Source organism: Chenopodium album, chromosome 16, assembly GCF_948465745.1.
Source record: "Chenopodium album chromosome 16, dcCheAlbu1.1, whole genome shotgun sequence".
Lineage (NCBI taxonomy): Eukaryota > Viridiplantae > Streptophyta > Magnoliopsida > Caryophyllales > Amaranthaceae > Chenopodium > Chenopodium album.
The window spans coordinates 40,959,806-40,981,529 of NC_137849.1; the positions used below are offsets into that span (position 1 = coordinate 40,959,806).

At 33.6% G+C, this 21,724-nt stretch overlaps 2 protein-coding genes across 2 annotated transcripts; both read right to left on the reverse strand.

Annotated features, from left to right (window-relative positions):
- Positions 1–355: 355 nt before the first annotated feature.
- LOC145586524 (thylakoid lumenal 29 kDa protein, chloroplastic-like) lies at positions 356–4,699 on the reverse strand. Its single transcript, XM_081643374.1, has 11 exons — positions 4,542–4,699; positions 4,367–4,462; positions 3,449–3,533; positions 3,335–3,369; positions 3,144–3,209; positions 2,982–3,022; positions 2,612–2,742; positions 2,061–2,167; positions 1,782–1,919; positions 950–1,084; positions 356–776 (listed from the first exon to the last, which is right to left on the reverse strand). Exons 1-11 carry the CDS (start codon positions 4,620–4,622, stop codon positions 666–668), a joined length of 1,026 nt encoding a protein of 341 aa, XP_081499500.1. The 5' UTR covers positions 4,623–4,699; the 3' UTR covers positions 356–665.
- Positions 4,700–5,819: 1,120 nt separating this feature from the next.
- LOC145585334 (O-fucosyltransferase 7-like) lies at positions 5,820–11,471 on the reverse strand. The gene is made up of 12 exons (XM_081642041.1): positions 10,835–11,471; positions 10,257–10,358; positions 9,864–9,963; positions 9,702–9,769; positions 8,717–8,805; positions 8,428–8,608; positions 8,193–8,321; positions 7,964–8,097; positions 7,627–7,840; positions 6,843–7,027; positions 6,667–6,762; positions 5,820–6,470 (listed from the first exon to the last, which is right to left on the reverse strand). The coding sequence occupies exons 1-12, from the start codon at positions 10,976–10,978 to the stop codon at positions 6,314–6,316; spliced, it is 1,599 nt and encodes a 532-aa protein (XP_081498167.1). The 5' UTR covers positions 10,979–11,471; the 3' UTR covers positions 5,820–6,313.
- Positions 11,472–21,724: the final 10,253 nt, after the last annotated feature.

Genomic DNA, 21,724 nt, shown 5'->3' on the forward strand with positions numbered 1-21,724 from the left:
GTTTTGCAATGAAAATTCATTTTAGTACCTCCACTATCATTCTTGAATATGTGCCTTGACAATGCAAAGAATTGCTAGAGCTAAGAAAAGGTTGGGACTCCACCAAACACATACAAATATAATCCCGGATTTTGGTGTAATAGACTAATATAGTAGTACACTATAATGACATATAAATACTGATTGTCAGGGCAATTTTCCTAAAATGCAATTGGATACAACATTTGTGAAAAACAGCAACTTCAGTGACTTTGAGAAGGCGTAATTTTTTTTTTTGTAAACCATTGAGAAGGCGTAATTTGGCATTTTACAGGTCACAATCTTGTTTGGACTGTGCATTGATATATACTGTATATTAGAACCTTCTAAACTTATGTTTTATTAATTACAAATGAATATCATTTGTGTACAAGAGAAAGTAGCAGCTGTCAAAGATGAGAATCAGATGACATTTTCAAGAAAATGGGGGAGAAAACAAAGTTATCTGCAAGTTTAGATGGTTTAGTACAGATATACAAACGTCCAGAGTTATGCCAAGGATCTTTAAACAAGAACTTACAGATAGTTTGTTGGTGAATTCATCACATTGGACTTCATCTATCCCCTTAATGAGACTCAGATCAGTTAAACATCTCGCAACGGCACTTCTTCATGGTGCATTGTTATTATAACTTCAGTTTGCTCAACTCAATCTTTTTCACAGGATATGTATATGCTTCATAATTAATTTGCTGTCCCAGGCAGCTTAACTTTGTAAGAGTAGTTATCAGGTCAACCTAATAAAAAAGCAAGGATTAGAATTCATATGAACTTGGAAGAATCTAGTTCTAAGTTCAAAAGAGGAAGCAAAGTCCATCTTCCAAATAAACAGATAAAATGAAAGATGTGTGTGTGTGTCTGGGGGGGGGGGGGTGTCATATTTAATCTAACTTGAAGACCTTTCACTCACCTCATAGTCAGTCTGAGAAACTGTTTCTCGACTGCGCTGGTATTTCTGAACCCATGGAGCAACTTCAGGATCTGTAGCCAATAAGTCCTCAGTTGCTTTTTGATCAGGACCAAGAAATGCAGACATAACAGCCAGCTGATGAGCAAAACAAGGTAAAGAGAAAATTGATCAGGGTGACATTTAACCCCATTTAGGCATTACAAATTTGTTTTACATTACTCACAAAGTAAAGCTTGATGAAAATTGTATTATTTACATTTTTTAAAGATATGATTAAATAAATCATGATGAAAAGACCTCTACATCATGCAAGTTAAAATTAAAATCACAGAAACAGAGATGCAGTCTTGAATTGCTCGCTTAACAAGTAACGGTAACCAATATCATCATTTGTCAACGCACACTAACCAAAAAGAACAGTAAGTTTAACCTGTTTATGAGAATTTATAATGTAAGCTTTGTTACAGCTACCATTGCATACCTAATAGTTGCATTTTTTACTACCCCGTGTCTCTTAAAAGAAAGCTCATTATAATGGTCATTTACTGGACAATCTTCAAACAAATGTGTGAAAATAGCTTCTTTTAAATCTCTAAGAGACCTACAAAACTAGCATGACAGCATTATTTGGTGCTCAAGTATCAGTCCATAACTCCACATCACAAAGAGAGAGATTTGTACGAAGAAACCCCAAGGGTTAAATGGCACAAGGAAATGTAGCAGCAACTATCCCAACACAACAATTACTGAAATGCACTAAAAGATCTTTCAAGGGTAAAAGAAAAGTATTAACAACTTGGTGGGGGTGGGGGTGGGGGTGGGGTGGAATTACCTGACGTGGGCCGAATCCCACGGCTTTGAATTTATCCTTCATTTCCTGGACACTTGCTTTATCCCATTGGGGAACTCTGCCTTCTGGATCTGGTTCTTGAGCGTCTGTCCTCCCAAATGTCTTATCAAACAGACCCCACTATTGCATAAATTTGAGCATTACAGGCAAAAGCGCAAGTGAAAACTCATCAGTCAACATCACATGATTTTTCTCTTTAAATATCCAGAAAAAGCCCGTCTGTTAAGGTTGTCCAGAATGTCCAAAGTATAGGGAACACACCTGTCCATTAGAGCCATACGCCGTATATAATAAAGATCCCTTCTCTTCATTCCCACCACATTTACGGATAGCAGAAGCCAAGAAAGTATTCTTTAAAGCTGATTGTGCTGCATTGATGAAAAGAACATGCTCAGGGTATCCATAAGTTCAACTACATTACATTATAGTTTCCATTGGCTAAGATTGGAGACTAATATACTTTATTCATTCTAGTTCTGCATTTACTCCTCACACCAATAAAATGATATAAACATCTGTACTACGTATAAGTTATGCGATCACAATAATTTTCCACCTCTATTAGTATAGTGGAATGCTACACTGAAATCCACGCCTCCACAGCATCTCTATTCAAGAATATTTTCTCAAAAACCAGTGCGTAGTAAGATTACTTAATTAGAATAATCCACAAAGACACATTATGTTGCTTACAACTTCCAGAGTGCCAATTGGAAACCAAATTTAAGGAAAAACATGCTTATGTGATGGAATTTAATGAAGAAACATCACATGCTAGAAAAGAATGCAGCAATAGTCACTAGTTGTCTAACCTGCACATTGGATAAGGTCCGCATAAGCAATAGGTCCACCCTTAGAGTATGAATCAATTTCCTTTTTTGCATCCTCCAACAGATTAAAAGCAGAAGAAAGGCCTTTGTTTTCAGGTCTGCTAATCTCTGAGCTTCAAGCAAGAAGTTCAAACAAGAAATCAACCCTAGTCTCAAAATCTGTGGGAAAACAGACCGCTACAGCCATAACATTGATGGATTAACACCAATATATCAAGCTTCTGAGATAGGCAAGTGGCAGACACAAAACATTATGCCATTGTTGGATGCAAGAGAACTGGGTTGACATTATTCTAGCCTCACTAAACAATTCACACCATTTCACTGAGGTAATCAAATTTTCCAGAAATACCTGAATCGTATTGAACCATTTGGACCTCCAGATTTTGAGGCCTACAAATTTAACCATAAGGAATCAGCTTTTAATAAATCTGTTACTTTGCCACAAGTAAAGTATAAAGAAGATTTGTACAACGAAACTTAATACTTCGTATTAAAGTATCAATGATTTCACCTTGTCATAAGTCATCACATCATTTAGAGATAGAGTTAGGATAGACGGAATAAGGTCTGGGTTTTTCTGAAGAATTAACAAGAAGGATACATTAGCCTAACAAAGATATACTGTCAAAAGATTTAATAATACTAATCTGACAAGCGGTTCAGATATTATATGTACAACACATCTATAAACTAGTAGCATACCTTTATAGCTGTATAGAGAGTCCCTTTAATATCAGCTGCAATGTAATAATGTAAGGACATTAAGCTTAAGTAAACTATCTAAAACAGAAATTGCCAAGCATCTGAGAGACGTACAAAGAAACTCAGAGCGCTGCCTTCTCTGAATTAAATCAGCAGCATAGGCATCTCCAGAAAAGGTTCCTGAACTTGATATTACTTCCTGAGAAGGCATTAAGACTGGTAAAAAATCATAATCATATTAAAAAAAAAGGCATAATTTGGGGTACTATATGTTTTACAGCAACCTAACACTATTGTTCAGGAGTTAAGCTCTTCAAATATAACGTAGCTTGAAATTTTGAGAAGCAAAGTTGAGCTAATTGTAGAAGAAATACAAGGCTTGCACCGAGGAGGCGAGAATTTAAAACTCCAAGCCAAACAACCAAAACATGAGTGCATGACATAAACCACCATCCGTTCCTTAAAATGCAAGCTCTGCACTTAATCAAGTATCTCCTAGCAGATTTTCTTGTTCTTACAACTGCAGCATCTACAATGGCTAACCTCTATAATCATCCCCAAAAAAAAGTTGATTTATATAGTAGCCTTACTTTGGCTCGGGGAAGAGAAGTAATCAAACGCCGACTTAAAGTGTGTTTTGTTCAACTAATTCTAACTTACTGCAGAAGTTAAAAGTTCAGATAAGTTCCAATAAACTATCATAATTTCTAATACAGTTCAATGCACAACTACAATGAGTTCAATTCACAACTATGATAAGTTCAATTGATGTCAAGTCATAATTGGTTGAGCAGAACACAACTCTACTGGTGAAATTTGCATATATAATTTTTTTTTTTTTTTTTTTTATCCATAAAACATGGCTAAGAAAGGCATATAATGTCAAAATCAACCAAAGATACAAAACAAAGTTGTGTCAAAATTAGAGCATAACTGTACACATTAAACAAATCAACTTATTATAAATTGGAAACACTTCAACAAAACCCTAAACTTATGAAATGGGAAGAAAAATAAAGAGAAATAGCTCACAATTCCAGCTGACAATGCAAGGCAATTGAGGAACTCCCTTCGTCGAAATCGATCATCATCTACCTCCAATTTATTACTACTACAGCGAATTGTACCCTGAAATTGAGCTAAAAATAAGTTAATCAAATAAATTGAAGTAAAATGAGATGAAAATGTGAGAAATTGAGAATCATACAGGAAGAGAAGAATATCTGGTAGTAGAAATGGCGGGAGAAGAGAGAGAAGGGAGTGTTGAAAGGAGGGAGAGTGACACCATTATTGAGGAGAAGAGAGAAAGTATTTTGGAGCCAAAAAATGAAAGAATGAAGGAGTATTGTATTATTATGAGGTTGGATATCTGTGGAGACTGGAAAGCGGGAGTGGGGTTTTTTAATTGGATATCAATATTATCATCTGTTATCCTAATCACTCTAGGGCCTAGGCTATTCTTTTGATTTCAGGAACTGTGTAAGACATCTTGTTAGTTGTTAGTGTTCGGCACGGTCCTACCATGCCTAAAACGGGCTAAGAGAGAGTCTAGTTATGTTGTATTTGTGTCATGCTGTGCCATAATAATGAAAATGCTTATAATTTTTACTTGCTAATTCGCTGTGCCCTTTTTTTTAAATGCCGGTTAAATAATGCAAATCAATTTATCGTTCTTATGCAAAATTTTAAATGTAATTTCATGTACAGTTTATGGCCCACTGACATGCCTCTTATGTCATATTGAGCTTATAATTTCATGTACATTCCATAGCCCATTGACATATCTCTCGTGTCATGTTGAGCTTGTATAGTGAATTGTATTGGATAAGACCATTTTTATATTTTATAAGTAATACGAAGTACTAATACTGAGTATATTATTAGTAATTTATCCTTTTACTCCCTCTAATTTGTTTTTCTTAGATTGTGTGTCAATGTGGTGAATTAAATGAAAGTTAAAAGACAATCAAACAATTACCTTCAGCTTTCAATTGTACCAAGTAGTACCTAATAACCAATGAAATTATGTAACAACTCCATAGGAACCACTTGTGAAATGTTTGAGTGAAGTAAAGGGATTTGATATCCATAAAAATTTCCATGAAACTAGAATGATTTTTTCTATTGTAAACAATGTGACTTTTTCTTATTGCCAATTTTTCTGTATCAAAAATAATTGTGAAATAATCTTTCAATGTGACTTTTTCTTATTACTTTTGGCACACACATTTCATCATTTAACCCACCTTTAGAGACTTACCCTTCATTTAATCCATCAATCTGCTCCCTCTCTCCTACTTATCTTCCTTTTTTTTCTTACCTCCACCCAATTTTTCTTTACTCCACCTCTCTGTAAATTAATGCATTTTAGATTTCTGAATCAAAAGTATGCAAGTAATTTTATTTTTTTTTAAAAAAAATGTTGAGTATTACATACATTTGTACAAACTTGCTGCCTAAATATTCGATATACGAAGTACAAGAGTAAGAAAGTATAACCTTTTATTTCATTTGATGTAAATATAAATAATTAATGTAACAAAAAGAATATACATGTAAATTCCCGCATATGTTACTGACAAACTACCCATGAAAAACTGCACAGATGCAGCTAAGTATCCCTATTGGGGGGATTTTCCTCCCTTTCGAAATAAGTAAAACTTTGTTTCCTCCTTTAATTTACCTTGTTAAAGTAAATGTACACATTTTGCCTCCCTAATAAAACTGGAGGCCGTATATCCCAACAATGCACCCGATTCTCCTTTCGCTTAGCCTTGTCATCTCAGAAAAAAAGAACAGAGAATGTTCGCAGCATATTTATACAGGCTTCATATGAACATGCACTTGGAACTGCAGTCAGAATCAGATTGCTGTCGTCAGATATTGCAGCTACGGTGAGTTAATGTATGGAAATTCAGCCTGTGCAGTTTAAAGCAAATGTGTCTGTGTGTATAACTCTGAGATCAGTACTGCAGGTCGCTATTTGACAGCAGAAGTATTTGCATGTAAGGATGCTCCTTGACTCTGGCACAAACATTCTGGTAGAGGATTTTCATAAAATGCTTCTTCAGAACGAAATCTGTCCATTCCCTTTGTTCCTGAAATTGGACCTTTTCTTCTTCTCGGCGACCCTTGCCTATTCAAGTTCACCAAACATCAGTAATTGCAGATGAGACTTGAATTCCACATAATATCTACTCCGTATGTATTCATCAATCCATGTATATACTATGTAATATACTTATCTATGTACCACTTTATCAATGCCTCCATAGACTCATTAAGCAACTAACTGACTTTCAGAGGAAAGATGTTGTAATCTATAACATTACCTTCTTCGGTGGATTTCAATTATTCGATATGACAAGTTCTTCCCTTCTTTCAAAGATCCTCGCTCAACTTTGTCAAACAAACGAACAAGAGATTTCCTGTGAAAAACATGATAACTAATGAATTTCACATATTGTAACAAATATCCCCAGGAATAGGGCTTTAGAAAGAAATTTACCGGTCAGGAATAATTGTTTTTCTATGACCCAAGTATCGGCGATGACCTTCAACAGCCCTTGCCATATTCCCTGAGTATGTAGGAATGAACACATCGCTTTCAACAGAAACAATATAATCCAGTGCAGCCATTTGAGATGCATGATTCATGAAAGGCTCCAATTCTTCTACAGATGCTAATTTCTCCTGAAAATGACCAAGAGGAAAGTCAATGACATATTAAAGTCCAAATTTCCAACTTCCTACCAGCTACAATTTGGATGATTCACACTGTAAGCCATTAACAAATCTGAAAGAGTATATCCTATCCTCAAGAACTTAATAATATGAACTCATAACATCAACATAAACCCGTAGTAATTCAAGTTTAACATTGTAAATAACATTTGCTCACAAATACTCTGCATTCCTTGATATTTAATAATTCACATTTAACAAAAGAAGATTTCATATTTCTTCTATCCACATTCCGCAGTTAATATGGATTAGCAGACACTTAACCCATAAGCACAATCATAACATGACAGTCTAGACAGAATAATAAAATAAATAAATCAACAAAATTAAATTATTTAATTTTTATAAAAGTTCCAAGTTTCATAATAGCTGGCGTGTTTGTATACATGCATTGTACCCAGACATTCAGAATCCCCCTTCACTTGATTCTTCTCATCCATACCTCTTTCTCCCTAACTCATATCTCATTCTGACATTAAATATGTGCAACCAGATATCTAGGCAGAAGACAAAAGTAATAATTAGGAGCAGATAATAGGGGGGAATACCTTATTCATCAAAATGGGATAACGAGACCGTAATTCAGCTATGCGAGATTCACCACCATATATCTCTCCAGCAGCAACATATATCGGAGTGTCAGATGGAAATCCAAGACCAGACAAAAATAAGCCAACCTCCTTTGGAGTCAAGGGACAAAACCCTTTAATCCTTTGTTCTGTCGCATTAATATCCTTCACTTTCCAATGTGTTGTATTATGCCTTCGAGTTCACAAGAACATGCAGAACATCAATTTCGTAAGCTAGGATTAAAAATCAGTATAAAGCACCAGTAAAGCAATGGTAAATGATTCCTCTAAAATTGCAGCGGAAATTTAGCTTTACCTAATCGTGGTGAGCTCATTCGTTTCCTCATGAGATAATCCATGGGAGCATCCACTAAATGCAAGCATGTCTTTTTCATACCGTAAGTGCAGAGCAATATAACGGCCATAATTCCTCATTCTCTCCACCAGTAACTATACAAAAGAAAGAAAAGTTAAACTTCAATACTGCATTTCATTGGTTATACTGTATAAGCAATGCATTCATAAACTTATTCAGAGAAATTTACTTTTCCCATTGCTTCAATCTTTGGGGAAAAGCGGAGGGCTTCATAACAGGCACGACAGCGTAACTTCTGAATGTCAAGGGGGAGATTATTATTTGCTAAGCGAGAGTCAGATTTGGCAGCTCGGATCACCTGCCCCAAAAAGTTCAAAGATGTTAAAAATTACACATGACAATGCAGTTTCTTCAGTCTTGCAACCCACTAACTGGGTTAATCAGAACAAAGACGAGAAATGTACCTGGAAGTTGTTCCACATGCTTGCTATGTCATTCCGGTAGTAGTCTAATCCAGACCAACTTCGAAAATGCTTCACTGCTCTAGGAGCAGTCAAAAGTTCCTTAGGTAGATTTTGAACTACTTTAATATCATTAGCCAGAGCCTTAATGAAATAATCTTGATCAAAAATATCTGCAAAGTTGCTGCAATCAATTTTTGGGAAGATTAACATAAGAGACAGAATTTCCAATCTCAAGCACCAGGTCAGTTGATGTCATATCAATTAAAAAGAAAAGACAATGAATGAATACCTAGAGTCTTGCCAAAATGACCTCTTATCAAGTTCCGGGATCACAAGAGTCGCATTAATGATCCGGGCCACAGCCACCATATCACATATCTGAAATTCAAACATGAAAGTGATGGGTGTCAAACTCTCATTTACCCAACTCAAAAGAGATAATGACATTTTCTTAACACCAATTCATGTAAATTTATCCAGATAAAAAGGTGAAAATGCGCAGCATTATACAAAAGATTTAGTAAAATCTCAAGAGTAAAAATATTTATCAAAATAAATCCCAAAACTTAACTACAGTAAAACTGTACAACCCATTCATCTTGAAAGTACTCCTAAGGTTGGTGTGAAAGATTAACTACAGTTCGATAGTAAATATGGGGATGATACACTATCAGCAAGATGATGAAATTTATGATAATTTGCGATTAATCACCCATAAGCAAAGACAAAATTCGAAACAATATAAGAAAATGTTCTAATAAGTCCTAGAAAAAAATATATAAAAAGCAGAATAAGAGTGAAGCTGAAGCATATCTAACACCCGGTTCTTGATTCATAGATTAAAAACAAATTTTGGTGTTTATTCCTTCAAATTAGTAGAGGGAAATGACTGATGACAGCTAACCCTCGACTCATGATAAACAAAGACATATAGAAAATAAACAGAATTTCATAATTAATCAACCATATAAGCCTATCAGTACCAGACCTGGACCAGACATATGCTAGTTGTTCAATCAAAGTGTCCACCAAAACAGAACATCTGAAGAATTGAATGAAATATCAATAAGCTATTGATCCTGATGGTACCAATCAAACTTCAAATTTGCCTACAAAATATTCTTCTAGTGCAATCATATATTTAAAATTTTGGCATACCATCAGACTAAAACAATTACATAATCTCAATATGGTTCTTTTTCACGGACAAACTCAGGCAAAATAAACAATATTATTAAGTAGTGTTTCCGAGGAGTAAGAAAGTGAGGACAAACCCCGGCTCGCATCTGATTAAGACCACCATTAGTGTGAACAAGCAGGTAATTCTGAGACTCTACAGGAGCTGAAAAGTGTGAAAAACAATAGCAAACATATGAATGATTAATACTTTCACATGATTCATACAAATCAAGGGAAACCAAAGAACAATTCCTTACGTGTATAAACATTGCTAGGCTCGACACAGTGTATAAAATCGCGATTAGGAGGCTTCTTCCATAATTTGTCATAGTCCAATAACCCACTGGCACCAATGAACTGTCAATTCTAAATGAGTGAAAAAATGAAAAACCGAGCATAAATTCTTTGCATCAAACAGATGGTTCAGAAATTTCAGCTCTCCACATTCAGCCAATTACAGATAAAATCCCACTTTACCAATATCATTATCAGTTATCAATTACAAAAATAATGCCAAACCATATGTGATTCCAATTATCACGTAGTTGTCACATTACTGGTTTAAATCACACTATCAACGCGACTAGTAGACTACTAATTCCAGACACATGTAATAACTAGAAAAAGACAAGGGGTGAGGAATCACATACCTTCTGTGAAGAAGAAAGTGGAGGTTTAGCTATATTTGGAGGTGCATTTTCAAGCACAAGCTCTTGCTCAGCCTTTAATTTCGGAAAATTAGTTTCATGTGGCTGCAAATACGAAAACTATAACCAATTAGTTAATGGAAAAACAATTCATACACTCCACACCTTCTAAAATAGAAATATTAAGCTTAAATCAAACACTAATTACACGATTCGACCCCTGATTTTATCATTCATCATATACCATAATCACTAACAACACTATAAACTACTTATTAGATTGTTATAACAAAATTACCAAACAAACAAAAAAAAAAAAAAAATTAAATATTATACACTTTTAGAAGTTACCCATCATTATACATAAAAAATAAATAAATAAATAAATAATAAAAAAAAATAAAAATAAAAATAAAAAAAATTATCACCCCATTAAAAATTAATGTCATACTTCTTCAAAGGAAAGAAATCAATCATTAATGGAAATTAACTAACAATAAAACAAATTTTAAATTTTGATTACACCCATTATTTTTACAAAAAAAATAAAGAAAAAGAAAAAGGAGGAGAGAGAAAAAAACCGTGGGAAGTTTGTAGGGATCAGGAAGCTTAGGAACACGGGGGACATGAACAGAGAAGAGTGCCAATAATCCAATTGTACAAATGGAGCATGTTAGAAACTTCCGAAGAACTGCTAACGTTAATAATCTTCGTTTTTGCGTCATTCTCTTTCCTTTCTCTCTCTATAATTTACTTTCTCTCTCTAGAAAATTAAATTAAAAAAAAAAAAACTGGGAAAAATTAGAGGGAGTATTTTCCAACCAAACACATCCTATGATCAAACAGGACAACAACTAACAAAAACTATAAACTGGGTTTATGTTTTTTCGGATAGATTAATGTAATCTTATTGGGTTTCTAATTAAATTTTTTGAAAGAATCGAAAATTGTCGGTTGATTGAAAGAAACTGGTATTGGTTTTTTTGTTTCGGTGTTTTCGACGCTTTGAGCTGTGTTTGCGTTTAATGCCGATTTTTGAGGGGGTTAACGGTTAGAGTATAAAATACAAAAAAAAAAAAAAAATGGAGAGTTTTAGAGAGAGAAAGTGGGGAGTTTTTAGAGAGGGTAAGAGAAGGAAGGGAGATTCTGGGTAAACGTGGGAGAGAGGGAGAAGGAGAAGAGAGGTGGAGGTGGGGGAGTTTGAGGAATTTTGTAAAAGAGAAATTGAAATTTGATTTATTATAAATAATTAATAATTATAATTATGTTTTTAATTTGATTATTAAGAGATTAAGATTTGATTAAGGAAAGAAGAGGAAGTTTGTTAAATACTCCGTACTCGATAACATAGGAGTTTAAGGCGCAATATAAGCCCTGTTTTTGTTATTTTCTTTCACAACCTTTTACGAACTTTGCTCTTACTTGAACGACCCATTACTTCTAGGATTTCGGGTTTTTTTAAAATCATTTTTCTTTTTATTTAACTAGTTTATTTTTAAAAATGTTAATGGTAGATTTTGAGATGGATTAGATGATTAATTTACCTGGGTTTTTAGCCTTGTTTTGTGATGGGGTGGTTGAAAATGTATAGATTAAAGTTTTGTATATATTCTTGTCCAATACAAGTGAACGATGTTTATAATTTACACAGAGTCGTAAGAATAATAATGTAGATCGAATTTGATTCAAGTTAAGTGGACAATGTTTATGTATCACAATTATAAGTTAACATACTATGCTTGTGGTATTTATGTAAGGTAATACAGTTATCTTTATGCATTATGAATAATTCATATTTTATTTTTTTATTACTCCGTATGATAAATTTTAATATATAATTTTTATCCTAACTTAAAGATGATGAGAATCAATCTCAACATATTCTATAATGGATAGGGGAGCTCTAACCGCTTGAGTTATCTCTCACTCTCTAACTTTTAGCTAGTTGAATGGTTTACAATCGCCACTTGAGTCACCTACAAATATCATTATTATTATTATCACTAGATGTAAGCCCGTGCGATGCACGGTTCTAGTAAATCATTTTATTTAATTTAAAATTTTGTAAATTTATGAAGATCATTCATTAAATATATGGATAAAATTCCTCATATCATAAGATAATTTTTTAATTTTAATCCTAAAGTTATTTTTTGTTGTTTTATTTATTTTATGTGATGCTTGATTTAAAATCCCAAACCTTATTCACTAATTTTGCTTATGTGACAATTTAAATTTTTAATTCAAAAAAGAAATGACAAATCTCGTTTTTTATTAATCAAAATAAGTCTAATATATTAGATTGTTATTATTATTATTAATTTTTTTTTTGTTGTTCAATCATTACCACATTTTTATATGAATGAAATAGTTATTTTGTTATCATATTAAGAGTAATAACCATATGGTAATGAAGTAAGATGTTTAATTAACTTTATTTTTTTAAGTAACAATAAACCTTACATAATTATATATTTCCTCCATTTTTTAAAATTTGCAACACTTTTCTAATATAGAAATGTCAAAATACTTCCAACACACAATAATTAGATTTTGTTTTTTAATTGAAACCTCTCACCCCTTTTTTAAATGTATTACCCTAATTTAAGCTCATCACATGGCCAAAAAAGTATATTATGTGAAGGTCACTTTTTCTTAACTATTGTAAAAAAAATGTATGTATTGCAGTTTACATGCTATGAAGGCTGCATATAAGCATTTAATATACTTTCTTTTTTAGTATAAAGTTAAGAATTTATCGACAATTCACGAGTAAATCGGTATAATAAATGTTTATTTATTGTCTTTTATTTTCATTTTTAGCTTTTTATATGCAACCCTTAAGGCTGCATATATCTTTTTCCATATATTAAATAACGGAGAAAGTATATAATATCATGCGGAGGATATCATGATGGAAAGGAAGTAAAATGGAGGGTATATTACCTACCTTGTGAACTTAAAGTCAATGTTAATAAATGCCATTATAATTTTATAAATTGGCCGATGAGACTATATATTTTTGGGTGGTATTGTCACTTGTTCAATTATATTCGTTCCATATGCTCCATCATTAGAGGCCGCTACTTAAAAATCCACTAATCATTTAAGCTTACACCAACTGTATTGCTGTACTGTACTTAGACTATTCACCTAACTACCTTCAAGATTCTCAATTATTCTTGCTCGCAATTTGATAATTTTCACAATACAAACTAATTAATTGAAACTATATTTGTTGGTTACACATGTTAATCATTGTAGTTATTCAACTTAACATTATTTAATTCATGTAAATTATTATTTCTGACCAATGAATACATAAAAGTAGCGCGAGTTGTGTTAGGACATTAGTTTGTCTAGCCAAAAAACAATTTAAAAATGGCTTTGTTGCTCATAAATGGCAAGGACGCCCAATGGGATGTTCTTATGTCAAAATCCGGAGTACGTGATTGTAAATGGCTTACCTCAATTCCAAGGAAAGTCAATTGGAGTAAATGGTCACTAAATAGAAAAAAATTGTTTATCATGGTTATTGTATTTAATATTGATGTTTAATTTAATTAGCTGCCTCAAATCACGAAAAATTTCACTTAACAAACGTTGCAAAGCAATGAATTTTTGTATAGAGACTAGCTAGAGGTAAAAATGGATATGGGTTGTGCCGGATCATGCCTCATGCCGCCAGACGTATGTGCTTTGGGGTTAGTTAGGCCCGGCTCATGGCTCGACCCACGAGTTTCGTGTCGTGTCGTGCCAAGCTGAAGTTTTCAAAAGGTTGGCCCATGTACGACTCAGGCCCACATGTCATTGTCTTGGGCCGTGCCGAGCTTGTGTGCCTTAGCAAAATTGCATTGATTTTAGCAATGCCTTGTCGTGTCGTGCCTTATCGTGCCTCTCCCAAATAAAGGCAGCTCACGGCCCACACACATAGTACCATGCCATGTCGTGTTTTTACCGTGCATGTGTCGTGTCGTGCTTTTCTCGTGTTGGATTGTGTCGTGTTGTGCTTTTTTTGTGTTGGGTCGTGCTGGGTTTTGGGCCGGCCTAACCCAGTGCCATATTTAGCTAGAGGTCACAGAAGGTGATGATTTACGGAGATATGATTTGAATACAATTTAAAAGGCAGTTATTAATAATTAAGTAGAATATTTTTTAGAATGGCCAGGGAACATAAAATGCCATATTAGACCAAAACTTCTTACATGACAATCTAATAGACTTCGCGGGTTAGCTAGACACTTTGAGAGTAGAGGAAAGAGTAAAAAAATCTCTAATCTCAATTCAATGTGACCATTTCAAGGTTAGAATGTTCAATCCTTACTAGCTTATAGATCACGCTTTGCTTAAAAAATAAAATAAAATAAAATAAAATAAAATTGCGTAGAGTACTTATTCTACCGTTGCCCATACTACGTCTTGTGTCTTGATAATCCATTGTACGTGAATGAATAATCTAGCTAGGAGCATAATATGTTGCTTCAGCTCCAAAACAGTGACGTGTATAAGATATGCTTTTGAAACAATAATATAAAAGTAGTACAACTAAAGAAATCTTTGAATTAATGACGATTTGTACTAGATGAGTCTGCCCATCGTTGACAAATTAAAGTTGTGAACAGATATTAGCAGATGATGTGGAATGAACACAAAGAAGCTAATAAGTTCATTTACCATTTTTGTAGATCTCAAGAAAACACTCTTTTACCATGACTCTGCATGCATGTGCACCAATTCAAGTATCCTAGTACAACAATCGTGTATACATCCGTACCCCATGCATAATTCATAAATTATGTGGATCGGATATTCTAGATTAATTCTAGTATTAGGACGGTAATTAGGAATATAATGTCAGTTAAATATGTTATTTTATACATAGTGTGTTGTGTATACTTGAATTCTAATCGAGATTATCAATTAACTTGATTTTTTTACAATTAACATTTAATCATACAAGATAAGAGTGTCAATTTCTTAATTGAGAAAAGAAATAACAAAAACCTAGCCACTCTCCCTTATTTTTTGGCAAAGAATCAACAATTATTTACACTTGTATATCATATTGGTATGATCCATTTATGTAATCCAAAAATGAAAGTGGATACAGTAACTTACAAAAACATTCGTTACATAGATAAAAATGTGTAGCACTTGTCTTATTCCCAAGTCCAAATTGAACTTTAAATAGTAACAGAATATATTCTTTAATTTTAAGGAAAAAAACCAACTTTACATGCTCTATTTTCTGAAACTTTAAAGTTCTACAAGTAGCACTACTAACAATAGGAGAGTTCTCGTGACATATTTCAGTGTGCAATCAATGTCTGTCTTTTTTGTCAACTTGCTTAAACATGGTTTGGGACTTTCGAGTTAATTTGTACTCCTTGCTTTCTCTAATCTCTACCAATAATTCAAGGTTTTGATGCATCACATTCACATACATACAATATGCAATACTACCTCCGTTTCAATTTAATTATCTACCACAAATTTTTGTATGTGGCTGGTCACACCATATGACAAGTTATTGTGGGAGTTACTTTGTTATAAGGATCACTCGATCATGTTATGTGGATGGTGTGGTCCGCCACACACAAAACGGGTTGTTTATTTATAACACTTTTCATGAATAAATAATAAAAAAAATTATTTGCAATAAATGTTTTCCTTTTGTTTTTTATTTGTCATATCTTCTATCTCTCTCCTAATCCGATCAAACTTTATTTTCCTCTTTTCATTTACCACTCACAAACAAATTTTACCTAAATGTTGGTGAATATCACATCGTTGCAAATGAATTGAAATAGAGGTAGTAGAATGTTATGGAGTAGTAATAAGGTTGGTAGAAATAGCAAGCTAGAAATATTAACTTACTAATAATATTATTTTTTTAATTAATCCAAATTGATTAAAGTAGTAACATTTAAATTAGAGCATATTATGTTCACCCTTTTTTTTTTTTTGAAACAATATGTTCACCTTATTTTCCGATAAAATAAGATAATCTAATCTAATCTAATATCTAATATATATATATATATATAAATAAAGTAGGCATTTTTCGGGAGCATTCGGCACGCCACATAAGAAAATATATTATTTTGTCCAACTAAAAATTAGATTAATAATTTATTTTAGAATTAAAAAATTTACTCGTCACCTAAGCAAAAATGACAAATAAGATTTAAGAATTTTGACACATGGGTAAAAACAACAAATAGTGATTAATTAAAATTTAAATTATTTAAAAAAAACTAATTATTATCTTCTCTAAAAAAAAAAAAGTAATAATTATTTTTTTGTTACATATATATATGATGCAAATTTTTTATCGCAAATATCTTTAAATTCTCCCTAGAAAATATTACTCCAAACTAGGTTAGATCCCATGCCATGCACGGTGATCTATAGTTATAAACTAAATTAGCCCCGTGCGATGCACGACATAAAAAATTTCTTTTATATATGTACCTCATATGAGAAAAAAAAAGTTTTGGAAAATAAGTTTGAGTTACCCAAGTTTAAATTAGAGCTAAAATAATTTTTTTTTTAAATAAAAACTATAATAAAGTTTAATAAATTTGATAAATATTATCAAGTTTTGATAAGTTTTTTTTTTTTTTTTTTGACAAGAAGTTTTGATAAGTTAAGTTTAAATAAGATAAGATTAATTTAAATAAGTAAAAATTAGATGAGTAAAACACACCGTACCCTTAAATTAGATTTACTTTTTTTAATACAAATGAAGATAATAAGTGTTACCATTTTACTTAAAAAGAAAATAATTAATTATTACCTTTTTATTATTATATTGATATATTCACTCTCACTTGTTACAAAATTTTCAAATACTACATACGGCACTACCGTTGTTACATAATATGTGCAACTTTTGAGTTTTTTTTATAGTAACATGTATCTCATAAATAATACCCAACTCTTGTATATTGTTAAAAGACCAACTCAACCAAAAGATTAAGCTGATGGTTGAAGTCTATGATCAGTTTTTATACTCTATCATACGTAATATATAACAGAGGTAGTATTTGTGTTCAACTTTCAATAAATAATGGATCGGATTAGATAATAATGTCACATTGTCACATATTAAAGGAGTTTATAAATAGAGTTTTTAAATACTGAAACATAATACGAAGTAGTTGTTACCATTCAGATTACTCCAAATAAAATTTAGGTTAATAAAAACTAAAAACTTGAAGTTGGAGTATTTTGCCTTATCTATCTCCAATGCATGTTGCTTCTATCTGCTCTATATTGTCAATGGCTGCTCCACCTACGAGGCTGCAAGTCTGCAACCTAGCTAACAAAAGCCACAAGGTTTACGTACACTACTTACTCATCAAGAGATACATCAATATTTTACAATTTATTATTTTTATTAGTAGACAAATTAGTGACATAAAAAATAAAAAAAAATAAGGCTTTTAAGATAAATCCAAACAATAGATTAAAAAAATAACTGAAGCCTTCTACTCTACACAAAATATATATGATATTTAATTGCAAAACTATTAACATTTAAAGATCGTCTAAGTTACATACTATGTACTAATTTAATTATTTCAATGAGGATGACCCCTTGTTTTTAATTTAAAGTCGTAAGTCAATTTTTGAAAACATAAAGTCAACACTACCACGTATGATGTAAGTGATCAAGGGAAAATGAGTCCATGGTTTACTCCCTAAGTCCCCTACCTGCCGTCATTTATAGATGTTAGATTTTGGTTTTCAAGGTCAATACTATCAACATTGAATTAGCGACATACAGCGTATATTTGTGATAATATTAATGTCTATCATAAAAAGATTCAAATTAAGATTTTGCCAAATTTCCAAAACTAGATAAACAAAGAAGAAGACAAAGAAAGAAAGAGCGAGACTTAACTATGAGCGAAACCCTGAACCCCTGAATTCCTAAGATATTCGTGATCAATTCAACAGATCTAACAAGAAACCCAAAAGGAAAATTACTCATTTAATTTTTAATAAGGATAATCATAATCCTGAGATAGCCATAGATGTTGAAAATGGTGGGGAATCCCAGGATTTACCCCCTTCCTCATTTCAGCCCCTGCAAGGGTTATTCAACCACCAGAAGGAGTCAATCAAACTCAATTTAAATCCTACAGGGATTTACTCAGAGACACTCAATTAGTTGCTAATGGTACGAATGATATCCCTGTTGAATTGGAGGATGATAATGATGTATCCGATGATGATGAAGCGCCTGAAGGGGTGGTGGATTCAGAGCGTTGCCATGTAATCCTTCTCACCAAGGAAGAGAAGAGGAATATGCGCAAACCTTGGAAATATACTCTAATTATCCGCATGTTTGATGGAAGCTTAGGTTACATGGGGTTAATGAAGAGATTAAAACGCAAATGGCAATTGAAAGGGGAATTGATCCTTACTGATATAGGTCATAAGTATTTCATTGCGCGTTTTAGCAATGTTGATGACTGCAATTATGTCTTTACTCAGGGGCCATGGTTAATTGATGACAAATATCTCACAATTAGGAAATGAACTCCAAATTTCATTCCTGAAGAAGCATCCATTAATGTTCTCACTGCTTGGTTCCGTGTCCCGAATCTCTCTGTTGAATATTTTGATAAGGACTTCTTGAAAAAGATTGGATCGAAAATAGGGAAGGTGATTAGAGTAGATAAATCCACTGCCTACGCCGAGAGGGGACAGTTTACCAGATTAAGTGTGGAGATTGATTTGTCAAAGCCTCTGCTATCTAAGTTTTGGCTAAAAGGCAAAATTTGGAGGATTCAATATGAAGGCATCAAAATGATTTGTTATAAATGTGGTAAATTAGGCCATACATAAGATCATTGTTCTTCAAATTTGCCTAATGATGATATGCTGGTGGATCAAGTCAACTCTTCCTTAGTACCTAATCAGGAGAAGAATGAAGCCCCTGTGCCAAGACCTAAAGTGGTGGATGATTTTGGGCCATGGATGCTTGTCAAAAAGCCTGGCTGGAAAAAACCTCCGAGACCGGAGAAACCTACTAGGGTTGCTGGGAAAGACGGTCAGAATATTGCTAGGAATCTTGGTCAAACTTCAATGAAAGATTTGGACCTTAATTCTAGGAATAAAAATGGAAATAATTCAAGATATGCACTTCTTGCGGAGCAGATGGAGGAAGATATTTCAACTGATCTTTTATTAAAAGATAAGAATTTGGAAGCAGGTGCACAAGAGTTGGAAAGAGTAGGAAAAGATTTGACAAAATCTCAAGAGAATAATTCAGTTACTGGCATGGCAACAATTAACCTTGCTGATCAATCCCAATTTCCTAAATTCCCTAACCAAAAAAATTCTATTTTTAATTTTGGTAAAAGTACTCAGGAAAAAGGAAGTGGAAGCCAATAAAAAAATAAAAAAAAAATAAAAAAGATACTTAAAAGAATTCGAAATCAAATCAAATTATTCCTCTTAGTCCAATTACCAATCAGGAAGCCATAAAATCCTTGCCAATTTCCCAAAGCATCACTACCAACCAAGGAAAGGAAAACCAAGGCTTGGAGGTTATAACAGTAGCATCACAAAAGTTTCAAGCAGCTACAAACGAAGATAATATAGTTGCTTTGAACAGAGAAACCATCAATGAATCACCAAGTATTCCCCCCACCTTCGAATGTCATTCAATTGACAATCCCTATTGAGAAAACTCTCTGTGTAGGACAACAGATGGATGTACCCTACATGGTAACAGCAAACCCCCTGACACATGTGATGGAGGTTCGAATGGAATCTTGGGTGGAAACTTACCCGGAACCAATGGAGTTGATAGTCACTCTCCGAAATTCCCAATGACATTAATCGATTAATTCGATTTATTTCGCAAGCATATGTTAATTCATTACCCTCAATACCTGTTTTAATGGATGATACAATTCCTAATCTAGCTCCGGATTCACCAATTACTTGCATGGTGTGGAATGTTCAAGGTGCAGGAAGTCGATCTTTCGTGAGTGCTCTCAAGGAAGTAATCCGTAGTAATCGCCCCGATGTTCTTGCTCTTCTAGAAACTCATATGGGTGGTCAACAAGCGGAAAGAATTGCCACCATCATCGGCTACACTGATCATACAAGGGTAGACGCTCAAGGGTTTAGTTGTGGCATCTGGATTTATTGGATTCCTGAATTGGTCTCGGTTGAACTAATTATTAAACATAATCAATTTATTACTATGGACATTAAAAGAGTTGGTGGCAACCCTTGGTACTTTATTGTTGTGTACGCAAGCCCCGGCCCTAATAAAAGAACTGAATTATGGAAGGAACTTCAAGACTTTGCTAAATCCCAGAATAAACCATGGATGTTGGCAGGGGATTTTAATGATACACGTTATATTCATGAACGGAGTTCTAGTTGCTCTGACACTAACAGACGTTCGGCCAAATTTAACGAATGGGTGGAGGATATCAATCTCATGGAAGTGGAGTTCAGTGGTCCTAGCCATACCTGGGCCCGTGGCAATTCAGTGCAAACTCGGAAAAGTGCTAGGCTTGATAGAGCGTTGTGTAATGCATATTGGTCCTTAAGGTTTGCAAACGCAGCAGCCAAAAATCTCCCGGCGGTTCAATTAGATCATTGTCCAGTGTTTATATCCCCGAATGGTTTTGCTCCAATCTCCTCTCTGAATAAACCCTTTAAGTTTCAGGCAGCCTAGCTCACTCATGAGGATTTCCGTAGCTATATTGAAGAAAAATGGGACAAGGACGCTCCACTGATTCCTCACCTCAATAAAATATCCAAAGATCTTCAAGAGTGGAACCAAAATATTTTTCACAACATTTCCAAAAAGAAACGAACACTCTTAGCAAGAATAGCTGGTGTCCAACGAAATTTAGCTATCCAAAAGTCAAGGGATTTAATCAAGTTGGAATCAAAATTGCGCAAGGAGTTGGATGAGGTCCTTGAGCAAGAAGAGATTCTTTGGTACCAAAAATTAAGAGTTAATTGGATTCGAGAAGGGGATAAAAACACAACCTTTTTTCAGCTTAGTACCATCACGAGACGATGGAAAAATAAAATTTCAGCCATCAAGGAACAATCGACTAGTGACTGGATTTATGATAAAGTTGGAGTGCAAGAGAATATTGTTAATTATTTCACGACTCTCTTTACTGATGAAAGGGGTGACGAGCAAGGAGGGCTCCCATATGATGTTTTTCCAGAATTTACACAGAGAGATTGGGATAATTTGTCTCGTCCCTTCGTGAAGTGTGAGATCGATAAGGCACTTAATGATATGGGTGCCTTTAAGGCCCCAGAAGAGTTTCAAGCATTGTTCTACCAAAAACACTGGGACTTAGTGGCTCCAAATGTGTATAAAGTGGCTCTTGATGTGCTTGCTGGCAAAGGTATTCCAAACAACCTTAATGATACCTTCATAGTACTCATTCCTAAAGTTGATTCGCCTGAATTTG

Coding starts and splice junctions, on each gene's coding strand:
- LOC145586524 (XM_081643374.1), bottom strand. CDS start 4,622: ATGGTGTCACTCTCCCTCCTTTCAACACTCCCTTCTCTCTCTTCTCCC. Junction 3,023..3,143: donor ATGTGATGACTTATGACAAG/GTGAAATCATTG, acceptor TTAAATTTGTAG/GCCTCAAAATCTGGAGGTCC. Junction 2,743..2,981: donor AATGGTTCAATACGATTCAG/GTATTTCTGGAA, acceptor TCTTGCTTGAAG/CTCAGAGATTAGCAGACCTG.
- LOC145585334 (XM_081642041.1), bottom strand. CDS start 10,978: ATGACGCAAAAACGAAGATTATTAACGTTAGCAGTTCTTCGGAAGTTT. Junction 8,806..9,701: donor TTAATCAGATGCGAGCCGGG/GTTTGTCCTCAC, acceptor TTTGAATTTCAG/ATATGTGATATGGTGGCTGT. Junction 6,471..6,666: donor ATTGAAATCCACCGAAGAAG/GTAATGTTATAG, acceptor GAACTTGAATAG/GCAAGGGTCGCCGAGAAGAA.